The sequence below is a fragment of the Xenia sp. Carnegie-2017 genome, unplaced genomic scaffold, assembly GCF_021976095.1.
Source record: "Xenia sp. Carnegie-2017 unplaced genomic scaffold, XeniaSp_v1 HiC_scaffold_14, whole genome shotgun sequence".
Taxonomy (NCBI): Eukaryota; Metazoa; Cnidaria; class Anthozoa; order Malacalcyonacea; family Xeniidae; genus Xenia; species Xenia sp. Carnegie-2017.
The window spans coordinates 8756808-8781032 of NW_025813447.1; the positions used below are offsets into that span (position 1 = coordinate 8756808).

Genomic DNA, 24225 nt, shown 5'->3' on the forward strand with positions numbered 1-24225 from the left:
ATAATTTGAAGTAAAGTCGAAAGAATGCCTTGGTAAAATTTGGACCAAGAAATAATATTAATTAATTTCGGTTCTCAATCGAAACAAAAATTAAGCCCCTTGCTGCCTGCGCTACTGACGTACGTGTCTTTGTCTTGTTCACTATGTGGGCGAGTTTTCAACATCCCAAAGATTTGCAACTTCAAGATCCAAAACTACGAATTCCTTCAATTTCATTTATAAAGTTTGGAAAACGAGCGCGTTCCTTCTTTTCCAGCGCGTGCATCTTCGAACAATCCAGCCAGCGGATGAAGATAGTTAACACACTTGTAACATTTTACAGTCGCTTTTTGTTATCAGTACCCACTTCCTGATATTTCAGATATTTTAAACTCTCCAAAGACGAAGCATATTTCAGGAATATATTGAAGTGCCTACACTAGTGTCAGGAAAATAACTTCTTTAGATGATTTAAAGAACATTTTCAACATATTTGATAGGTCGAAAATTTCATCTTAATGGACTTTTGGGCCTAGAAGTAGGAGACTCTGTACCGGATGTGACGTAATCAGGAAAACACATTCGCTGCGTAAAATATTGTGAAATTTTAGTAGGAAATAGCGTCCGACTAGTTTTACTTTTTTAAACATTCATGTTTTACTATAAACCTGTGTCACAATATAGAGAACATACAGTAGAGCCACTCCATTGAATTTTTTTGTGCCACACTTATCTCATTGAGAAATTTTCATCTCCTAATTATCCTCATTGAAAAATAAGAATGCAATTTCTATTTTTCTTTATAACTATTCTCCATATATCTTTTTAAACTCTCTATATGTATAATATCAAATTGACTTGATCATGCTTACATTTCATGTATTAATCGATAACAAACAAAACAGTATGTGTTTAAAAAAATTATCTTTAACTCAACCAGAAAGCGAAGAATTCGATTACACTGCCCGATTTGCCCGTCTGAATGCATTATATTTTTCGTATTATAAACTTCATATTGAAAAGTATTCTTGGAATCCACGACTTCGCATTTGCTACCTTTTTAAGTCCGTGTTAATCCATTCTACTTCAGAAAATAAGCTTTTTACGCAGTAGCTAACGTAGATTACTTTTTGAAGATCCATTGCAATCAATAAAACCCAAAATTCGGTCATAAGCCCCACAAAATAACAGGACTCAGTACGAGCAATGAGACGATGTGCAGTTGATATTTTTCTGCTCTCAGTTGAATGTCTTTAACATATTGTTATAGTTATCCAAACGACAGCAAATGCTGCTTGTTATTTGTTTTTGTCGTTTTCTTTTCAAGTTTCCACGTAGCATTGAAATTCTTGCTGTCGAAGTTCAAATGAGTAAAAACGTTTACAAAAAAATGCAAGAATCATACCTGCCACTACCGCGAGTTCCAAAATTTGTTTCATCTTGCAGTAATGTAAATGGTGAAAAATATCTATTTTGTAATATGCCTCTAAGGATGAAACATTGTATCATGGATTGCATAAGCCAAATGAGGAACAAGGTTGGAAAAAGCACCATATTTAGCATAGACTTATTCAGTTACCCCACCTCACCGATACATCTGCCATGTATTGCAATTAAGGATGAAACTTATGGCCTATTGACCCTCTATATTTTTCAATGTGAGAAAGGTTCTGGCCCCACTTTTGCTAACTATGGTACTGATTAGAGCTGCACCAATCTAATCGATCATCCATTCAGACTCCATGAAAACACTGTGCGGTCTGATTTTTTCGTTGCTTATAAATGTTCTTTCCTTACCCGCATACAAGTATTTACCCTCCAATGACCTACAGACGACTACTTACCCCTCTATTGACATACACAGACGACTACCTTACTCCTCTAATGACCTACACATACTACTATCTTACCCTCCAATGACCTACAGATGACTACTTACCCCTCTATTGACATACACAGACGACTACCTTACTCCTCTAATGACCTACACATATTACTATCTTACCCTCCAATGACCTACAGATGACTACTTACCCCTCTAATGACCTACAGACTACTACCTACCCCTCCAATGACCTACAGACTACTACCTACCCCTCCAATGACCTACAGACTACTGCCTACCCCTCTTATGACCTACAGACTACTACCTACCCCTCCAATGACCTACAGACTACTACCTATCCCTCTAATGACCGACAGACTACTACCTACCCCTCCAATGACCTACAGACTACTATCGTACCCTCCATTGACCTACAGACGACTACTTACCCCTCTAACAACCTACATAATACAACCTTACCCTCCAATGACATACAGACGACTACCTACCCCTCTAATGACTACACAATATTACCTTACCCTTCTAATGACCTACACAGACTACTGCCTTACCCCTCCAATGACCTACGGACTACCTACCCCTAATGACCTACAGATGACTACTTACCCCTCTAATGACTTACAGACTACTACCTACCCTCCAATGACCTACAGACGACTACTTACCCCTCTAACGACCTACATAATACTACTTTACCCTCCAATGACCTACAGACGACTACGTACCCCTCTAATAACCTACACAATACTACCTTACCCTCTAATGACCTACACAGACTACTACCTTACCTTCCAATGACCTACAGATGACTACGTACCCCTCTAACGACCTGCATAATACTACCTTACCCTCCAATGACATACAGACGACTACCTTACCCTCCAATGACCTACAGACGACTACTTACCCCTCTAATGACCTACACAGACTACTACCTTAACCCTCCAATGCCCTACAGACTACTACCTTACCCTCCAATGACCTACAGACGAGTACTTATCCCTCTAATGACCTACACAGACTACAACCTACCCCTCAATGTTCTACATATATTTATACATATTTTATTAATAAGCAAAATATCACTCTTAATTCGTGAGATGATTTCGTGAAGCTGCTAAAATCGGCCAGCACTAACGGAAGGATGTCGGCTCATGAACGATTTTTGATTGTCAGCTGTCGACAAAAAACATTACGGAAATTTACAAATCTCGCTTGCATGTGACCAAGGGCTGCTTGTACAAAAGCCCATTTAGCTTAATAGTGCATTAACCAAACTATTATAACATATTCATAACATTTACGAACGATTAATGTACGGTTTAAGCTAAGCAGGTTTTGCGTAACTTAGAGTGAAGGCTCTCTGTAGCACGATGTTATAAATGCCTTGGTCGAGGTTATAGTTTGTAGTTTTATCTTCGATTGTTATCCGAAGCAAACGTTTTTCAGCAACTTGTTGTTAGGATGTTGCGTTATTCAGCCGGTCTTCCTCGCCACTGTCGTCGTTCACTTCAACCTCGGGACTGCTGCAGCTTTCGGCTTCCACGTAGTACTCTGGTTTCTGTCTACCTGCGTTCAGGCCGATTGGATCATAAGGCAGATGTAGAAATTTGTACACACCAACTCTTCCTTTGACCTGTTACATAAAAAAACGAGAAATGACTCATTGGTCATTCTTGGATATTTTTTAAGGAAATCGGTCGGTTTTGTCCGAGATATTTTAGACTTTATTCTAGTCAATATTGCGTCTCGTTTATAATTTCAACAGTCGTATCCGGCGTTATCAAATACCTTTGAGGATTTATAAATAGATTTTTATTAGATGTTTTCTCTGTGGTTTGCTAACACTCATTAGGTAACACTAAGATGTAATCAACTTCTTTCGGCATCCGACGACAAAAATTTTAAGTAGTTGTATAGTCTTGGTGAAAATATACTTCGTGTACATAGTTGGCAGACATTAGTTATTTGTCTTGCGAGTGTTGAGAGCATTCTTGAATTTGTACTCAATTATGTCTCATCCGTTTTATCGTCTTGCTTCGTTAGATAAACTTCCTTAAACGTGCACAACAAATCTTCAACATACATTCGAGGTTATAGAAAACAAATCTTCGGCTTCACGTTATAAAATAGCGGTCGTAGATAGTTCAAGAAGATGCTCGTTGTCACGAACGTCAAGCTGAACGAAAATTGGCAAAATAATTTCCTCGTAATATACAAGTTGTATCAAATTGATGTAAAACAGTCTTTTTTATCACTATCCTGGTTTAATTTTGACATATGGGCTTTATATATTTTGAAAATATTGCGTGCAATTTTTTATGCACCCAAAAGTAGAACCCTTGAAAATTTCAAGTCTCTAAGAGTGCATTGGTGCTCTTAAGAACCTTATTTACATGTGCTTGCAGTGAAATTACTAATCCATTTCATAATGACTGCTGCCATTTTGGACTCTCCCACTTAATTCTATACTAAATCTATATCTAGTGCACTAAATCTATATCTTAAGCAAAAATATCAGCCAACGATAGACAAAATTATGTCATTTATACTTACATGCATTGATTGTATATTAAATCTTTAATATAATTTACTTTACATCTTTGTAAATTAAATCGTATCCGAACAAGAATATTTGCACTTGTTTTATGCAGTTGAGATTTGATATCCAGTTACAACATGGCATAATGGAGCTGCAAAAATTTATATGACGTCACCACGAGTTTTATTTACAGAACTGCATGCACCAAACTAATACAGCAGTCGAACTTTTGATGTATATGACCTACACTGGCTTAGCAGTCTCGTAATGAAATGGAAATGCAGAGAGCAGAAAATCTCCTGCTATGTATTTCTTTAGTTTGACTTCTATTGAAGAGTCTTCAATCCACTATTTAGACTATAGCGCCACACCCTTCATCCGCCTTCAAATGTCTACAAGCTGTTATTATGTCTATAAGATTTTGCTGCGTGGCTGAGACCAATAATTTCAACAAGCATTTCGAGAATGCTTCGGAAATTTCAGAAAATAGTTACATTAGCTGAACACCGAAAACGAATAACCTCAGTATTGTGATCGTAGACGAAAGCAAACCGACAGCAAGAAATCGTGTTTTCATTTCAAAAAGAAGCACAGCAATGAAGTGCATTTCGAATCATTTTAACATCGAACTTTGGTGATCATTCTTTGCGTTCTACGTGCTGGTCGTTATTTATGTTTACCTGCCTGGCTGCCTTTCATGTCGTGCAAATTGCAAATCTAATAAAAACTTGCAAATTACCTTTCACTATGAACTAAGTGCGGAAATGGACATGCGCACAAACACTTGCGCAAGATCTTCGCTTACCTTCATTATTAAGTCTCGCTTGTAGTACTGTCTTATAGCGCGTCTTAACTTTGTCTTGTTCATGTTAGGGCGATTTTTCAACATCCCCCAAAGACTTGCGACCTCGTCAGGATCCTGAACCACAAACTCTCTCTCAAATTTATTTGTCCAGTTTATAAAAGGCACGCACTCCTCGTCTTCCAGCAATCCCACAAGAAATTCCCACAGATACGCTTGGATACGTCTTTTAATGACTTTTCCGTTCTCCATTGTGATACCACTCCAGAGTCTTTGAAGTCAGTGTTAGGATTAGAAGTGGCAATACCTTAAATGAGAGAACACTACATGTTACATGTCATGGGTAAAATTTCTTGCAATGCTTAATAGCGATAGCGAGAAAGTTGCTGCAGCCAGTGAGTGCCGAAGCGATATAGTCCTTCTGAAGTTTTTGTTTACGTAGGAATCCATTCAAAATAGATGTGTCTGTGAAATGAAATCTAAAATTGACTGCGAAGTTTTTCTTTGAGCAGTGTAGTGTCTGTGTGATTTGCATATATTATAAGCATTAAATAACTATTCTTTATAAGTGCGGAAAAGTGATCGATTTCAAACAAGATATTTGCTCGGAAAAAATAGTTTGCACAAAGAAATGTTGCAGTAACGTTTGTGAGGTTACTGCAATACTTGGTTAGAGCAGCGAGAATAATTTCGACAAAAAAGTACTCGATCAAATGACTCAATATTTTCGTTTGAAGCTCTTTGTTTGATATTTCAGCGGTAAAGTTGAGTGGCTGTATTGTCGTGTTTGTTTGTTGTTTTTCCTACTGTCCTTCAACATTTGACGCAAGCAAGCTATCTTTAAGGCTACGCGGAGACGATCCATCTGCTCACTAGCTAATTTCTCTGTTTATTTTTATTGATTTTAGGTGGCTCGTCGTTTTTACGCATTTTCACATCACAAGTGCACGGGGGAGATACTTGTACGCGCGCATACTTAATTGATCGAAGTTGTTGATGTAAGTCGAACGAATAACCAGCTGCAGAATGCCCTGTTACATGAGGTACAGAGTCACCCAACTTCATAGTATGTAGACAAAAGGAAAATCAGTTCTCATTTAACTTTCATTAAAGCCAAACCCTGACCCCAGCCCAACCCTACTTCCTAACATTGCGGAACTAACAAAGGCAAATTCAGCAACACCGCCAAAGATTTTTTGCAGGTTCCCTGGTGTTCTGCAAATATACCCTCATACGCTTTCAATATAATCGGTGTTTATACGTATAAAGACGTTGGAAGTAATGTAATATTTTTGTTCGACCTCCTTGAAAATACCGATTGGGTCAGCTTACACACACCATCTCTTGTTTATTGCTGTATGAAACAACGAGCACAAAACAACTCCAAAAAATCTAGTTTCGTGTAGCCTTATTGTAGCAGTGAAATTTCCATGACTGAATCAAATACTCTCATTTAACATGCATAAAGGTATCAACTACATGATTATTTTATTGCAAATCTTTCACATTTACTAACCTTATTGTGTGTGGTGATCGTGACTTGTTCTTACTCAGATGACCAGTTGTTGCTAATGATCCGCAGTGTTATAAACGCAAATACATTTGTAAAGTTCGCGCGCGCGTATGCAGGAGGACAATAGGACTTCTGCTCAGTGAAGCAATTTTTAAGATGCAAATGTCAATTCAATTATATTGTGGTTCGTCCGTTCCGATTGAATGGAGAAAACAGGAAAAGTGTTGTCGACAATGATATTTTTCAGACATGCGTCATAACTCATAAATGATTCTAGAACATGAAAAAGCATGGAACGATACACAAAATTTAATCGGAATGAGTGATGAGCTTGAAATCTTCAGGAATGGAGTTTCACTAATTCAGTTGAACTGAAATTGGATTATTGACTGAATGTGTATAAATAAATTCCTAGCTCCATTCAAATTCACGATTTATGAAATTCAAATGTTCATCTTTAACTTATGCACATGGCGTCAATAAAAGCAACTCAGCAAATTTTAGATAGGTACTTTCTTGTAGGCAATAATCACTGTTCGTATCTAGCAATACATCACATCTATTGAATTCTACATAACGTATTACAAAGTTGAGTTATGTAAAACGTAGTCAAAGGGTTTGCTAATTCTGTGAATGTCAATGCAGAACTATCTTTTGGACCGTCTTAAACGAGTTAATGACTATATTATTACTATAGGTACGTACGCATGTTATATTTAAATAAATATTTATATTAAGTGTGAGTGTGGCTCTACAACCAAAGCACCAAAGCCATTATCTTGTCGAATATATTAATATTGAACGGGCTAAGCAAATATATGAATTATTCAGACTCGGTTATCTCCCTCAGCTTCACTTTGGAACCGAATAAGAATTTATCATTTATGTAGCGTCAGTTACAGCCGTATGGGCAATGTCAATGAGCAAAATGTGTGACTGATGATTGGATTTTTTCAAATCAGAAAACTTTTCGAATGAAAACAATTAGCTTACAATAAATATTAAATCGAAATTCAATTTCTAAAGCTGTTTTATCATTAGTACGCCTGCTTTCGTACTTAACTTTGTTAACATGATGTCTCTACTTGGTTTTATTGTGTTTGAGGTTAGGAAAGTTAGCATATTTGCAAATGGCGAGTGTCACTCCCACTAGACTAAGTTTGTAGACGACCGAGGTTTATTAAATAAACTTGGTATGTGTTCAAATAACTACAGTGACTGAGGGGGGGCAAAGGAGGATTTACCAATCCAAATTTATTGTTTGCTCCCAGTCCCGCCCTAAGGTAATTTCAACCCGTGGTGTCGCCAGGTTGTTCAGACTGGGGAGGCAAAGTAACCGTCTAATGTGCAAGACTTGAGTGGAGATTCAGAGGCATTCACCCTTAGAGAATTGTATGACTTTATGTTCTCTAAAACGCTATTTCTCACAGGCAGGATTTATGATAATCTATTTCAGAATAGTAGCATTTTGTTAGATGTATCAACAAGTGCATTCAAGTCAAGTCAATCTTTCTGACAACAATGCTTGAAGATTGCTGTTTACTTTGCTATGTGCCTGTTTACAGAAAGCGAATTTTTTATTGCCGTTCGAAGTTGAACTTATTTCATTTCTTCCTTCAATCTCAAAATTGATCATTGAAATAATTGGAGGGCAGTCCCCCCTCAGTTCCCTCCCTGGCGAAGCCACTGATTTCATCTTACAATTGTTCAGTAGGAAACTAAAGGGTTATCTGACAAACTGTAAATCCAAATACTGATCACATAGATCCACACCCATCCCACCCCCACACAAGAAAATAACATTTGACTTTTGAAAGCTCTTGAAAACTTACTTAAACTGGATTTTATGTTCCCTACACGAAACTTGTATTTTTTAATGTATTTTTTCATGCTTTCCCCGATGCAACTCTTGGGCACATTGCGATGTGTTCTATGTTTTTTGCTTTAGTTTATGCCATGTCGCCGATTGCAACAGACGTTTTATATGCATGAAAATTGTGTCATTGAAGGTGTCGCCTTCGATAAATTAATTTACATTTTATATTAAAGTGCAATTAACAATCATCTGCTCTTGCAGGTCAAGTATAGTTTGTCTGTTGTCGACCAATCGTTAATCGAGTTATTCAGCATAGTAAAGTGCATAGCACGAATGTACACAGTAATATATGCTTTTGATAAGGATCGACTTCCGTCGTACGATTTTTTAATGGTTGACCGTGAATGATCGTTCCGACGTTCAATCCAGACATCATGTGGGCGTTTAAGTAATATAATATTTGTTTAACAAGTCATTGCTGTAAGAAGTTGATTCATGAGTCAAAACATGCCGCCTGTAGCTTGCATGTAAAACCTACAAACGTTCTTTCATTTGCTTGCAAACATTCATCGCCAGACACGTCCAGAAGTATTGTTTGTTAAAACCCCATGAAACCGTTGTCAACTTGTCGCCATGAATGATTAAACCACAGACGAACAATTCACCATGAAAAGATCATGTCAATCGATCTGTTCTGAAGCCTGACACAATGATAAAATATGCTATGTGTTTGTGGTTCTTAGGAATATTTCAAAAACTAACAGTGCCGTCGTCGGATTGTTTAGACCGGGAGGATTATGCAAGGCGCAAAGGTGTTGGACCCACTGATCTGAAAATAGACGCTCTCCGCTATTTCTGTGAAGCCAGAGCCGCCATATTGGAAGAGGTCCCACTTGATACGAAAAAGTAATCATAATATTAATCATAATCATATTTCCACAAAATCTGCTATGTTTATACATAGCTTTAAGTTCCAAAATAACAGAAATACGTCGTCATCAAAGCCCTGTCGTATATTAAAGTTGGGTTTCACCAATGACAACAATGTGGGCACCCGATTATTTTGGCTTCAACTTTTGATTGGGCGTTGTATTGCAGTGCGCAATCCAGTTTATTATACATATCTGTGGTTAGACCTCATTGACAATTTGTTTATTTTAGGTACTCAAAGAAACGCTTTTTCCCAAGGTCTTAAATGTAATCTGAAAGCCGCACGTTTGTAGAAGGGCAGCTTTCCGTTAGATGTCAAGGAGTGTATTCAAAGGTTATTGTTTATAATGTTGACTTGGCTATGTGCCCGTTAAATGCTAAGAAGCAACTTTTATAGCTGTTTTCCTGACCACTCTCCTTTCTCTTCACATTTTGAAAGATGTCAAAATTGGTCTTTGAAATAGCGTGGGTGGGGATGGGGGTCTCTTCAGCTCCCTCTCTGGCGACGCCGTTTGTCTATAATGGATTTGTTGGCTCTCAGCCTCTAACATCCGTATTTAGTGTGATATGAGCGAAATTTTTATCAACATTGGATGTGTTTTGATAAATTGTACATGCAGACGAATTTATGGTTATTATGATTAGTAACTAAAGGATAATATGCTGTTTTTGCTACCATAATGACATTCCGTACTTTGTGCCCAACCAATTATTTTGGGCTGTTGCAAAGAAAATATGTCTGTACGCAGGCTAATAAGATTATACCCATACTAAACCATCTAAATTTTTTATAGCGGCGATTAAAAGTCAATTGTCATATACATAAGTAACTGGGCTATACAAAGTTTATTAATGAACATGCAGTGAACGAATTAGTCACGTCTAGTATTTTTCAATCAATTACAACTTTCACAGCGCTGATGAGACAACATGGTTCGCCATAGATTCTATTTCACTTACAAAATGCCTCGTTATTGCAAGATTCTAACTAGGACCTTTGCATAAGGCTTAAAACATGAAAAACTTAAAAATCAAATTCACATTTCGGATGAGCTGGGATTTTGTTATCAGCTGAGTTATTCCTATTGGTCAATTTGTCCAACCAAAAAAAACACACTTTACAATGACGAACTTTGTGTAAATAACATACCTTTGAATCAGTTTCAAATGCTGTTTTCCTTGTATGGGACTGACTGGCGTAATGTGGTGTCGCATTTAACAGGCGCGAAACATGTTGAAAGGAAGCATAAGACGACAACACAGTCTATTTCTGAATTAATGTCGTCATTGGGCATTATCAGATTAAGGCACGGCTCAAATTGACCTTGAACTGTTAAATCAATTGTAGTAAATCCGCTGGTAAATCATATTAAATTTGTGTTCTGTGACGTGAAACAAACTGTTCCTCTTCCCATTTTTTATCATATTAGTAATTAATCGCCTCATTTGCAAATTCCAGCTCCGACTAGTGCAATGAAAACTTTGTCCGCACTTCTCGACTTGGTGTTCTTACGATCCAAAGAAATATATATAAATTTATGCATATTTGCTTTGCTGGTAATTACACATATGATATTCCAAAAGATTGACTGCATCCCCTTGACGTATCACAGCCAATGCATATAAGCGATTTCTGTGTGAATTGTTTTCAACACGAAAAATCTCGAATAAGAGGCGAAACCAACGTTTAAGATTAAAATAAACAGTGCATTCCATTGGTTGGTGGAGTACCAAAATTGTATAGCTTTTCCATTGCATGGTGAGGAACGGATTGTTCTGGTAAAAATACCGCACATTGATTTTGCCAAAAATGATTTTATCTGCGTCCTATTGATTTTTCCTGTAGATATCATTATCTTGCAAGAAATTGAAGGGTTATTTGAAAATGACCTTGGCATAGCTTCATTAGCTTGCCCTTTGTAGGTCATATGACTTGAAAATTTTACTATTTATATTATATTTTCATGCAAAAGAACCTTGAAAATGACAGTGTATTTTCTAAAATAGTTTTTGCTCTCTTCGTTCCAAGATATTGAAGTTTTTGTAGTCTCTGATTTACACATCTGTCTACGTCATTTTCCATAATGAGAATTTGAAATAGCAGATATAATTTATGATACGTTACTTCAGCCTATCAGAGCTTCCTTCACTGTGAAGATTTAATGGTATAAACAATTGCCTGATCTATTCAACCAAAAGTGGCCCTGAATTCAGAGGATGTTTGATATTTTGCAGTCACTCATTATACAAATTGACGTAAAAGTTGTGTAAATCGGACATTACAAAAACTTCAGTATCTTTGAACGAAGAGATATGCACAAACTGTTTCATAAAATACACTGTCATTTTCAAAGTTCTGTTAAATGAAAATATAATTTAAATTGTAAAATATTTAAGTCTTATGCCCTTTAAACACCCGGCTCGAACTTGAACCGCTTCATAAACGTCATTTGCGAATGAGGTCGTGAGATGACATCTTGACAACCTTAAAATAAACAGCGTAATCAAAACCGTTTTCTCATAGTCAATGTCATTAAATGATGCCATTGGCCCTATGTCATGAAATAATGCCAAAAATCTATCGTAAGTAATGCGAGCCAGTCACGACATCGTGCCAGTCTTTCAACAGTCTTTGCAATTGAGCTTTGTTGCCATTTCTCGCCATGTTTAGGTCGTCTGTCAGCCATACAAGGAAATCAAAGCCATTTTAGTTTTGATGCGACGGGCTGTTCATGCGAACGTGCAATGATTGCTGCCATGATGACGTCACTTAGAGTGAAGATATGAACAAGATACAGCTTTTACCTCACTAATCAATAAAAAAGATATTTCTGGACCATGTGATTTGGGTGTTTTTGCTGATATAAATAACATCAATGTTATACGATTAATGCATAAGTTAATTAAGAATTGTGACCAGTGATATACCGAGCGGGAAGCAAATTCTTAATATAAATATTAAAGCCCAGCAAAGTGCTTTTAAAGCCCAGCAAATGGCTCTTTTAAAAGCACTTTGCTGGGCTTTAATATTTATATTAAGAATAAGTTAATTAAAAAATAAAAGATGTTTACTGTTTTTGCACAAGCTTATGCATACCGAGGAGACCTTTGGAAGAACTCGAGTGCAAATCAGTGCAAACAAGAAAAACATCTTTTATTTCTTTGTAAAATAACAATAATGAAAAAGACAAACATTTTAATTTTACCCTAAAATGCATTCATGATCGATTTGCAAATTCTCTTTGATTGATTGATTGTTTTGATTGATTTGATTGGTTGAGCTCAGATGTGTTTTGCATAGGCTAATGCAAACACGGCTGTAGACCAATCACTGCACGTTTTATTTTTATTTTATACTTCTTTATTCGTGCGAAAACTCGAAACTATCGTGCATAGTTTTTATAATGAATAAATAATAAATAATAATAATAATAATAATAATAATAATAATAATAATAATATTAATAATAATAATCAACTGGCTTTCAAATTTCATGAGTTAGAGAAGTGGGAACAAAGACAACTCCAAATATATAGCATTTCCTCTACCTTGATGCATACAATTCATGACAAAAAAATTGAGGTAGATGTAAAAGAAAATGCCTTTTGTGGGCAATCATGTATCTCTCGGACATCACACGTTATATAAATGGTTCAAGTTAATCTTTGAGCTCAGCGAAACAATTGATAACTTATTCATATTTTAGCTTAAGTCAGTTCAGCTAAAAGCAAAATACGCAGGTCGCTTTTTTTTTTAAATCACACGCCTGTTATTGAAGACCTGCGTTTGGAATGGGTCTAGAACAATTATTCGTGCGCGCGCATAGTACACAGTTGAAGAAAATGCATTGCGTGAGGGAGTTTAGTTTTCAGTTTCATTTCGCGTGCGTTTTTGAAGGCATGTGCGAATTGCCATAATGACCAACGTTTTGCTCGGTGTCACACATCGACGTCACACAAAACTATAACTTGTTTTGATTATGTTTTAAAAAACGTTTTTTGACTACCTTTTGTTTCCAGCACATAAGAACGTTGCGATCCTTCATTGTCATTGCATTGCTTATTTCCTGATTTTTTTTTCTGGTCATAACTGCACCAAATGAGAAATTAATTTGATGCTTATTTCCTAGGTTACGTTGAATTCATGAAAGACATTTATCCACAGGATCGTCGCGGTTCATTTCTTCTGCCGTGTTTACAGCAGGCCTTTTACGATAAATTTCATTATTGCTGTCGGTCGAATTCTTCGTTGTCTAGTCACCATGATAAGAAATTTCATTTCATCCTGCATCATGCCGCTGTTTTAGATCAGTAATTCGACTCTAAAGGGAAATAAATTAAAGGACGTCTGACCCCGCAAGCCATGTTTTGCATTTAAATTGCCCATTGTCGTAAATACGGGAAGTGATGTAGTGAGACTTCCCGTTTTCACAACTAAAAACTTCTTCTCGCATCAACATATTTCGGACGTTTAACGCGGCGCACTAAGTTAGAATGTACGAGGTAAGTAGTTTGTATCATCTCTTTTATTCGTCCATAAGTTTACGACAGTGGCTTGTGATGTGTGCGGAGTCAATTATTCTACTAGCGCGCGTATTTGAAGCTTAAAATTACAAGCATCGGGTGATCGTATGTGCTTGTCATCTCGGTATGATGTCATCGTTAGATCGACTCCGAACGCTGCTGATTCAAGGCATTCATTTGTTGCACTCGTTATTTGCTATCATAAAAATGCACTAGAATTTGTCGTAGAATAGATTCTTGCGATACTGTTGCTCCGCCATCATCACATGATTAAGCATGCCTGGTGTTATGTTTCAAAGTGTTTCAAAACATTGTGTATTTTGCTTCAAGCAGAATCGTCAATAATCGAAATCTCCGATCATGGGCGAATACTGTATTTTCTAAAATACATCGCTGTATTTGACATTGATGTATGATACCTATTTTCTCGTTATTTGCATGAGGAAATAATTTCCTCCGAGCTGGGTCTTCATCATTTGTTCACAAGTTTGAAGAAAATTGTTTCTTGATTTTTGTACTCAAATCGTGCAAGTCATGAGGATCGCGCTATTTTTCGAACTTTTGTCCTTTACCAATTACGATAAGAAAATTATTTCTAAAGATTTGTGAAATACTTTTTGCGGTTGAGCTCATTTTGATACACGTCATCAAATGCCTCGACTATGACACTGGTGAAAAGGTTTGAATTCAAACGTGTAACTCTCATCGTGCAAATTTTAGTTATTGTCTTCGGGGGATCACTGCGCACATTGATCGTCCGAGAATTAGAACGTCATCGGTTGAATTCAGGGTAAATTACATAAGTGTTTTGACTAGTTTCTGTCGAACTTGATCTGAAAAGGAAATCGAAGGGAAGTTTGTCAAGTGCACCCGTTACCTTATATAGCAAATCTTTATTGTTTTTCATAAGACCCCTTACTGATCAGAAAGAGTTTCGTGCTATAAGCAAGCTATTATACCATCAGTTAGACAGTTAACTGTGACTCGGCTCACCATTCATTTCAGATATGTTGAAGCTATGTGCAAACGGGCAAATTGCCCATATTTTAGTAACGGTAATTGCAAGTATTTTTTTTAATTGGTCTAAAGGAATGAGTTATTACGCAAAACGAAACTGAGAATTACGTAGTTCGACGTTTTTGAGAGAAGTATGCGTAGGGGAAGATTGTTCGAAAAAAGCATTTGTATTTTTCAAATATTTTAATTACGTTTGATTTATTTGTTTCCAAGTATAAATATCTTTGATAACTTTTCTATTGAGTATAAATGAATGAATGAACTGACTTAGCTACAGAAGGAAAGTTGTGAGTCAACTTCTTTCTGTTAAGCAATTTCTTTTTCGCATGCGATGTATTAGTAGTCTCATTGTATTTTAGCCGAAACGAGTTGCATTTTTTGCTTATAAATTTTTGATTTTCCTTCGTGAACCTTTTTTGATTGCCTGTTTCAAATTTTCGTTTATAGAAGTCCAAGATGGTCACTGGCCATGCCCTACGACAGAGAATTTTATTTAAACAAGGTAAAACAATGGTTTTTTACTTCTTTACATGCGTTGTGTCGTTACATGAAAAGCGTTTCATTTGTAGTTTTTGCTAAACTTTAAGCGCGCTCTACCTTATATGAGTCACTGAGTCCAACGTGCGGAAAACACTTAATTTCATTTCCTACACATACGAATATTTCATTAAAACACGCCTTTTGATCGCAGCCAGTCAGTCTCGTCGTCTTCTTGCTGCGAGAACTTCGATCTATCTCTGGGAATTTCTCCTTGAGATCCTGGAAGATCCTAACTGCTCGTCCATCGTTTGCTGGACGGACAAGGCCAAAGGCGAGTTTGAGTTTTTGAACATCAACGAGGTCGCGAGGCAATGGGGAATTGTGAAACGCCGACCGAACATGGATAAGATTAAAATGTGTCGTGCTATGCGATATTATTACAAAAAAGATATCATTCATAAGGTTCGTGTCGTTTATCAATGGTTGCCTGTCGTTATTTGATAGTTTTGAATGACCAAGATGCTTCACTTTGTGTGTTAGGATTGTATTTTTTGATGAGCTACGTAATTATGTTTGAAAATGATGTATATTAAACGTTTTGTTTTGCGTTAGGTGAAAGGAAGACATTTCGTGTACAAGTTTTTGCACCTTCCCTACAACCACCCAGTTTTACCGAAGCGGTCAGAGCCGCCCATCGTGGAAAGGCGATCTGTGATTTGCTACACGTCGTCGTGGGATCGTGCTTAGTTGACCAATGATTTGAGGGAGATTCTTCGCTCACCTGACAACAGAATTCCATTTGCTTGCCCAACCATCGTTGGTTGATGCTTAATTTGTAGATTTCACGAACTAGTATTCTTCGTGAAACATGGAATTGATAACAATCAAGAAAATTTATTTATATTATACGTTTGTAGACGAAGCCATTTCGGTCGATAATTTTAGTTGACATTGAAAATTTGCGAGAAGTGCGATGTAGCACTAGTTTTTCGGCGTTGACCGATGTGATAGCATTTTCAGACACAATGTAGACTTTATATTGCTACATGCAGGCCATGATTTTAGATTTTGACAAGTGCCAATTATGGCATTCTTCATTTTCAAGTATCGTTGATTTCAGGAGAGGATTTCAACACTGCACGAAACAAGATTGCATTTTGTATAAGTGAAACTAAACTATAAACTTTCAATTTCATTGTATAAATTTCCTTGAAGTAAGCAATGATCCAATCGTTGCTTTTCTTTATTCGAGGATTCAGCTCAATGACGAATTGCCAAAGGCATAAATCGACGTAGTGAACATAACAATTGTTTTATTTATTGAATAATGTAAGATAATATAAGAAGTTTTATGTCTAATCGTATGTTCTGCGGCGCTTACTTCTTTATAACTTTATTTTGTCTTATGAAATGTATTTAAAGTTCAAAATGCGTTTATTCGCCATTTTGCAATCAGCTTGAATAAAAAGATATTTTAAGCAATAATTTGGAGAAGAACAATTTGTTTCAACAGTAAGTTCTTTCAGAGTTTTGTTTAAATTAGAACAAAACCGTAGTGTGTTCCGTGACTTATGTTGGATCTGCAAATATTTGCGTCCAGCTTCACTTGTAATGCGCTTCTCGTGAGATACAAATGAGGCTCGACTACCTGCCAAGCCTTTAACGCTTCACTGGCGTTCAGTTAAAGCTACGACCTTAAGCGAATAAGGAAAAGTTCAGTCCTTTTATTCAAAGAACATATATTTTCAGAGGAGATGAAGCAACTGGGATTTTGTGTGGATGTTGAAAAAGTTATATTCATACGTCGTGAACGAAACGTGAACTGAAAGATCTTTTTTGAGGAGTTTGACTGCTCGTCAAATAAAACAATTCAATTATGGTTTCAATTGCTAGCTCGCTATCTATGTTTTATTGTGCGTTTTTTTACGTTGAACTCGCCGGGTCAGTTGTCATTTTGGTTGAAGATGAACATGGAAAGCCAGTATGGCGCGAAAGTTTAATTTACCGAGATAGATCTCACATCCCTGTGCCATCTACACAAGATATTTCAAAGGAGAATTTTCTCACGTCGAAGTATCATTCACAAAACGCTAAGAGATGGAAGATACATAGAATATTCTTCACCATGCCTGTTGGATCAACTATGCCGCTGTACTATACCGCCTTAAAAAGATATAAAATAAGAAAAGGGGGAAAAAGTTGAATGAATCGATTTGTACTTGACTGTATTTCATATCGACGAGACAAGGCTCTTTTCATATCCGTTCGGTAACTTTTGAATCAACAACTTATAAGCGGCCAAAAGGATTGTAACGCTGTTAGTACGACATTATTTAGTCGTGGAATTTGGTTTAGGAAGTTTTCTCATCTGGCAAATTTCCTGTCATTAAAGAAAGAGAGATGGAAAATTTACATTCGGAAATGAACTTGAAGAGATGACCTTGGGTCCGACTTCATGATTTTCTTCCTTAAATAAACACAATTGTTGTTTGTACATCGTTCGGCTCTTCCTTGATTTTATATATATATATGAAGAACCTCTCGAATAAAAATATAAATGCAAAATTTTGCACTCGAAATTGATAGTGGCAAAGTGCTTCTCTAAAGCAGTCTCGCGTTTTCTATTTTCTAACCCAGCACAGTGCCACGTCTTATAATACTTAGTCATGTAATCGTGCGCATGCGTGAAGTCACATGTACGAGTGAAATTATTTTTATCAGTGTGTGTAACATGGTGTATGACCTTGTTAGGCGGAATGTTTTATAAATATAAATGTGTGTACAGGTGTTTGAATGACGACTTATGTGGCTTTGGCTAGATGTGAATAATATTATTTATGATCGACTTCCTGTATCCGTGACTAACATGCGCGTGTGCGTCACGATTACGTCACAATTGCGTGTGGAGAAAATATTTTCCGCTTTTTTCGCAACAGGCTGTCAAGAATGCGTGGTCTCATTAAGTGAAGTTGTAAACTACTAAGTCAGCCATTTTGAATCGCATGCAGAAACCATACGACAGCTTGGTTTAGCTACAAACACGTCATACTTGGAGACTCAGATGTATTTGGGTGAGTAATTTCATTCAATTCATAGGGCTGGCTTAGGTTATAATTGACATCGCACATAATGATTTTTTTTCTTCTGTAAACTGCGGGGCATTATCTTGTTTTGTTTTCTTATTATTTGCAATCCGCAACATTTGAATATGAAAACATCTTGCTGCATGTCAGCGGAAAATTTGACACTTCTGTTCCTGCCACGTGGATCGAAGACCGAGTCGATTTTGCCGTTAACGAACGCTTGGTAGGCACACGTTTCTCACGATAATATAATTACAAAATTCGTTCCATTTAAATTTTTTCTTGATTAAATAAAGTTGCTACCATTTAGCTTTTTTATAACATTAACACTTTCTTGTTATCTCAGTTATATCAGTCTCATAACAACAGCGTTTATGAGAGTTGAAATTGTTTAAGTGAGTATGTATGACGAAAAATTCTTTCATTCTCAATGCCAAAAATTACATGATTACTTGAAATGTGTGTATGTATTATATTTATATATAATCTTCTACATGGTGTGAAGCACTATTTTACGTAATAAATCGGCAGTGCATTTAAATTTAGACTAATCCATATTGGAGTAGAGATTATTCTGGACTATACGCATTATAGGTAATCGAACGTAAACTTATAAAAGTTATATTTAGCTACATCATACACCTACAAAAGTGTTTTGTCTAACTCAGGAAGACTAACGAAATGTTCCTATAAATAAATACAAAATGTGCTGTGAACAGCGATAATGTTTACCGTTTGACCAGCGGAACTTTTCTACTACGAGCCCGGATGCTGTTTAATTTTAAAAGAGTTCAGTTTAACTGAATGAGTTATTTTAGTGTGTCTTAAATACCATTTGGCCGAAAAGCGATAGTGCATTGGTTGGGACACAGTTTCGATAAACAATGGCTGTAATTCTATAAATTAGACCCGGAATGTGTTTGTTGAATTTTTCTGATTGGAACAGTTGAATTTGTAAAGGTAAAATTTACCATTTTATTTGTTTCTCAGATTACTTTTATGAACATCTAATGCATCATTTGTGTATGAAAGCCCTGCAAAGATTTCATTCGATTAAATGGAACCAGACTTAACTGACCCATTTTTTTCAATTTTCATAAATGACAACTTTTTTAAAGAAGGTAATTTCTTTGACGTATACGTACTTGTGTAAAGCGTGAACTTTAATCGAATCGTCAACCTGTCGCAGATAGCAATCGGTCATATACACAGGTTTATCAGCATGTAATTATACATGATATTAGTAATGGCGTCTCCTTGGGTTTCGTTTCTATTCGTCACCTGAAATAAATTTTTCGAGAATTTTAAAAGATATCATTGCATAAACTATTAAACGATAAAGTAATTTATTTTTTGCATTTACCATCGTACGATTTTATAATCGATTAACATTACAATTCTGTACGAGACATGTTTGCCTTAAGAATTACTTTTATCTCTATTTTGTAACTTGTTATAACGAGACAACTCGATCGTGGCTTGAACGTGCCTCGATCGTCTCAGTGCTTTGTCAATTGTGAAGAGGTATCAAGATATTATAAGATATAATGTTTTCCTTGTAACTATATTGTGAACAAGGAAATTTGTATGCTACATTCATTTTAATCTGTATGGCGGTGCCCTCCATCAAGATTCAAAACATGTACTACATAACGTATTTTGTCTTCATTTTAAGTGCATGTTTACTTGCATTTTCTAACATAACAAAATGATATTATGAAATGATAAAAAGATCACATTAAAACAACAAGACATTATTGTTTCTGTAAACTTCGATTTCAGTTTACGTTTCTTATACTTTAATTTTCATGTGCACTCGTGTAATTAATTGTTCGTGCTATTCGTGTTGTCTTTTTGAACATAGCCACATTGTTGAAACTGACTAATGAACTCATAGAAAAGGAATTTTTTAGCTGATGTATTTTATTACTGATACATCAACAACGGTCTAATTTCCGTATTCTTGTCCCGAAGACTTCCACTGCAGGAAATATAATGAATCACTAAGATCGTTATCGTGCTTTTGTTTGATTTCATCGAGACAATATTAACCCTGTCATATCATCTTATATTCCTGCTGTGTAAGCTTCCGTCATGAAAGTAATAGGAATGAGTTATTTTCTGTTTGTCGTAATTAGAAAAGGGCCGAAAAAGCAACTTTCATTCTTGCCAAGCTTGAGTGTTTCTCGTTAGACCTTTTACAAAACCTGAGAAGCTCTTGACAGGTCTGAAGTATAACGAGCACGGTGTACGAGCGTTTTCAACTCAATAGTTTTTCTCACACTGGACAGTTGAAGCTGCATTCATTATGATGGCCCAAAGTAAATAGGAAAAATTTAGATGACGTGCTGCTGCCTAGAATCTGTAGTTGTATTAATTGCAAATAAAAGTTATGTAAATGATGAATGATCGAGGAAATAAGATCCACGAATATGCAAATTTTTGTATGCCAAGCAAAGTAGACGTTCGATGTTTTGAAATAAAGCTTTTGGTGCCATTATTCAATATCGCTAATGCTAATCCATTCTTTGTCTTGAGTCCGTTTTCATCCCGGTTTTTCATACGAGCTACGTCTCAGCTTTCAAGGCGTCGCGGAAGACGAGCATTATAACTTCCGCATATAATGATTGGATTTATTGTCTTCCTGTTTCGTATCTTCAACTCATTTTCTCATTTGAACAGAACAGCGCAATAACATGGACGTGGCTAAAGAGATCACGATGCAAGAAGAAGGTAAATGGTTCAATTTGCTAGTCAAAAGTAGCACATTAGTTCGTTTATTCGTTGTTATGTCTTGCGTGTAACACCACTGAATTTCAAAGTAAAACTTGGCGTTTAAGCAATTTTGTTTTGTTGGAATGTATGCTTTTCTCAGTCTTTATTCCCCCCCTAGCGAAGGCCGTTACAGATCTGTCATTTGGTTTGCTATTAGTAATGATTTCATTTAAAATGTATTGTATGCTTTAACGTTACACAGTGTTATGCAGACGGTGGCATAAAATAAACATACATAGAATCAGGAATCACGTTAATGGTAGTCGTTTAATTCTTCTACTAAACAATCCAAAACGGTTTGCAGCTTGTGAAATAGCGAATAGTGTGTCCCTCGCGACAATTGTGAACGTCTTGTGATAACAAAATAGCGCTCATACAGCCGAACATTGATGAAGAAGAAAAAAATAGTTAAAAAATTACCTTGCCACTTATTTAAATGTGAGTGGACTAGATTGTGCTCTGTTCTTTGCTTTGTCATTGTAATTTGTGTACAAGGAGTGATATTGGCCAATGACCTGGACTACAATGAATCCTTACAATGTTTAATTAAAGTGAAATAGAGGCCGATAGTGCTACGACGCGATAAAATATCCGATAAAAGTTTCGATTTAGAATGATGGATGTGTCGAAGCGTGCGCAAATTCATCTATGCGTTTTGAATTCTTTGTGGGGTTGAATTGTGTTTAGAAACACCTTTACAAATTTAAAATTAGAATAATTATAGCATGTTCGTAGTTGCCCACGTAGGATGTTAAGCTTCTTACGTCATATCTATATGTCGGTGACCTCAGGCCTTTTTAGTTGATTATGATCAAAACGATTATAAGACAAGCTGTGGCGGATTACTCAGTGCTGAAGCCTACAGGCCCGGGCTTTCGAGAGGTCCGTTGTACCTAGACATAATTAGGTTTTGGTTCTTGCCATTCCGGACTAGTTGAATGTTCTTGATTTAGACCATTTATGCTGTTGAAAACCGTGCGATCTACTGTTCAAATGCACGATAATTAAAACTCATGAAACAGGGAAACCTGTTTGAATATTAAATTTATTCCTTATTGTTAATACCATGACTTACAAAAACAAGCTGGGAAATGCAAAGGCAAATGAGCGTAAGGATCTTATTGAACTCGTAGGAGGGAATAAGGAAATTGATCCTGAACAACCGGTTCCATCGCTAAAAATAAAGGTTTAACACACAATGGCTCTGGTCATTTAAAGAACGCCGAATTTAAAATTTTCTAGCCGTGTTCAATAGAACTGTCTATTTACGTTGACTTTTTTCCTATTTTCAGAAAAAAACGAAGTACAAGATGTGAAAAAAGCGATAAAACCTTGGACTTCAAAGAATGCGGTTCACTTATGGGAATTTCTCTTGGAATTACTGCACGACAAGGAGTGCGAATCACTGATTTGTTGGACGAAAGCCGAAGACTTCGAGTTCAAATTGATGAACCAGGAAGAGGTGGCAAGACGATGGGGTAATCTGAAACAGAAACCGCGAATGAATTACGACAAACTAAGTCGAGCTTTGCGATATTATTATCAGAAAAACATCATTAAAAAGGTATCATTACGTTTGCGTCTGAATGTGCAATTGAATGCAAGCTTGAACCTGGATTAAATGGGAGGGAGAAACTTGTCTTCATCCTGTGCGTAGGAAGATCAATAATTGGGGCTAGTATTCATATTCAATTTATAATCAGAGGGGAAAATGGATTTCGAAGGACTTTATTCAGTTCGGAATATCATGTATATATTAATACAAGCCCCCTCAATTGTCGATCTTCCTACGCTTTTCCTCATAGCTGGTTCATTTCTTCAATAGAAATTAATCCCGAGTTGATAAACAATGAAACACTTGTCTCCCAAGTGACGTCGTCATTCGTAGGTTGTACATCTTTAGCAAACTTTACAAGTGAATATGTTTTGTTTTATGTGGCAATTTCTGTAGGTGAACGGACAACGTCTTGTTTACAAGTTTGTCAACCTTCCCCGTGACTATACGCCATCCAAAAAACTGGATGCGACGCGGTTACGTCAGCTTGCAAATACATGTGTCGACGTCAGCAACAAGAGTGACGACGTGGAAACGGCTCCACCTACGATGGCGACGAAAATGTCTGTCATTAAAAGCGTTTCTGAAGTTGCAAAAAGTCCGCCCGTAAATAGTCTCACCCAAGAGATGTTCTCGTTTCCTCCGAATACGTCCGAGACATCTCGAAGTACCTCTTCCGGCACCGTTGCGTTGTATGAAAGTAAGCCCATCCTTAGCTCACACGGTGATACCGTGACGACAACTCCAGTTTATCTTCAGCCAATCACAACGCTTGCTGGTGGTTCAGAGTTGTGCGGTTGTCGTTCATATACGTTACTTCAGCCAATCACGCACGGTAACTCGTTCTCGCCTCAAACACTCGCGGTGCTGCAAACACCTTGTTGTGGAAAGGTCTCTTGCACCTCTGGCCGCTCATCAAGTACTTCATATAGGCCGGCCTGCGACACCTACAACAGATACCGGAGTGTTTCAAGTAATTCCTCGTGCTGAAAGTCGAACACAAACAATAGAAGCGTAGGATACCGGGGGAAGTGCTGCAGGCATGGAGAATAGTCAGAGACGTTTCCAAGCCAATTTCACGAAGAAGAGCCGAGAAGACTCGAGCGAAAATAGCTTATTGATCTAACGAACAGTAATTTTCACGATAACATTGTTCACTGTGTATAAAATTATTTATATGTGAGGTTTTTTAATAGCATTAGCCAATGGAGTTGATAGTTCGTATCTGTGAAGAATAAGCAGAGTACGGTATCTTTATCTTGACGAGGTATTTTAACGAAACAGTTGTAGTAGTATATAAATATTCTATTAAAAATACATGTTTTCATAAGTATTTTTTTGCCATTTTTATCTGGTTTGGAAA

The 24225-nt window shown here is 36.7% G+C and overlaps 3 protein-coding genes and 1 long non-coding RNA gene across 7 annotated transcripts; 3 read left to right on the forward strand and 1 right to left on the reverse strand.

Moving 5' to 3' along the window:
• Nucleotides 1–2866: 2866 nt before the first annotated feature.
• On the reverse strand, nucleotides 2867–21853 carry LOC124435448 (protein C-ets-2-like). 4 transcript variants are annotated; one of them, XM_046985385.1, is made up of 5 exons: nucleotides 21728–21853; nucleotides 19678–19813; nucleotides 13436–13750; nucleotides 5173–5476; nucleotides 2867–3461 (listed from the first exon to the last, which is right to left on the reverse strand). In XM_046985385.1, exons 4-5 carry the CDS (start codon nucleotides 5419–5421, stop codon nucleotides 3285–3287), a joined length of 426 nt encoding a protein of 141 aa, XP_046841341.1. In that variant the 5' UTR covers nucleotides 5422–5476; nucleotides 13436–13750; nucleotides 19678–19813; nucleotides 21728–21853; the 3' UTR covers nucleotides 2867–3284. The 4 variants fall into 4 exon arrangements, with proteins under 4 accessions (XP_046841341.1, XP_046841340.1, XP_046841342.1 ...); XM_046985384.1 differs by lacking the exons at nucleotides 13436–13750; nucleotides 19678–19813; nucleotides 21728–21853 and adding an exon at nucleotides 10579–10887; XM_046985386.1 differs by lacking the exons at nucleotides 13436–13750; nucleotides 19678–19813; nucleotides 21728–21853 and adding an exon at nucleotides 6686–6838.
• LOC124435216 (ETS domain-containing protein Elk-3-like) lies at nucleotides 13803–23852 on the forward strand. The gene is made up of 6 exons (XM_046985159.1): nucleotides 13803–13931; nucleotides 15417–15471; nucleotides 18386–18520; nucleotides 21215–21265; nucleotides 22600–22871; nucleotides 23259–23852. Exons 3-6 carry the CDS (start codon nucleotides 18511–18513, stop codon nucleotides 23850–23852), a joined length of 927 nt encoding a protein of 308 aa, XP_046841115.1. The 5' UTR covers nucleotides 13803–13931; nucleotides 15417–15471; nucleotides 18386–18510.
• LOC124435214 (protein C-ets-2-like) lies at nucleotides 13923–16196 on the forward strand. Its single transcript, XM_046985158.1, has 4 exons — nucleotides 13923–13931; nucleotides 15417–15471; nucleotides 15661–15911; nucleotides 16062–16196. The coding sequence occupies exons 1-4, from the start codon at nucleotides 13923–13925 to the stop codon at nucleotides 16194–16196; spliced, it is 450 nt and encodes a 149-aa protein (XP_046841114.1).
• Nucleotides 18529–19210, forward strand: LOC124435449. Its single transcript, XR_006945036.1, has 2 exons — nucleotides 18529–18755; nucleotides 19079–19210. It is a non-coding gene; the product is annotated as an uncharacterized LOC124435449 (long non-coding RNA).
• Nucleotides 23853–24225: the final 373 nt, after the last annotated feature.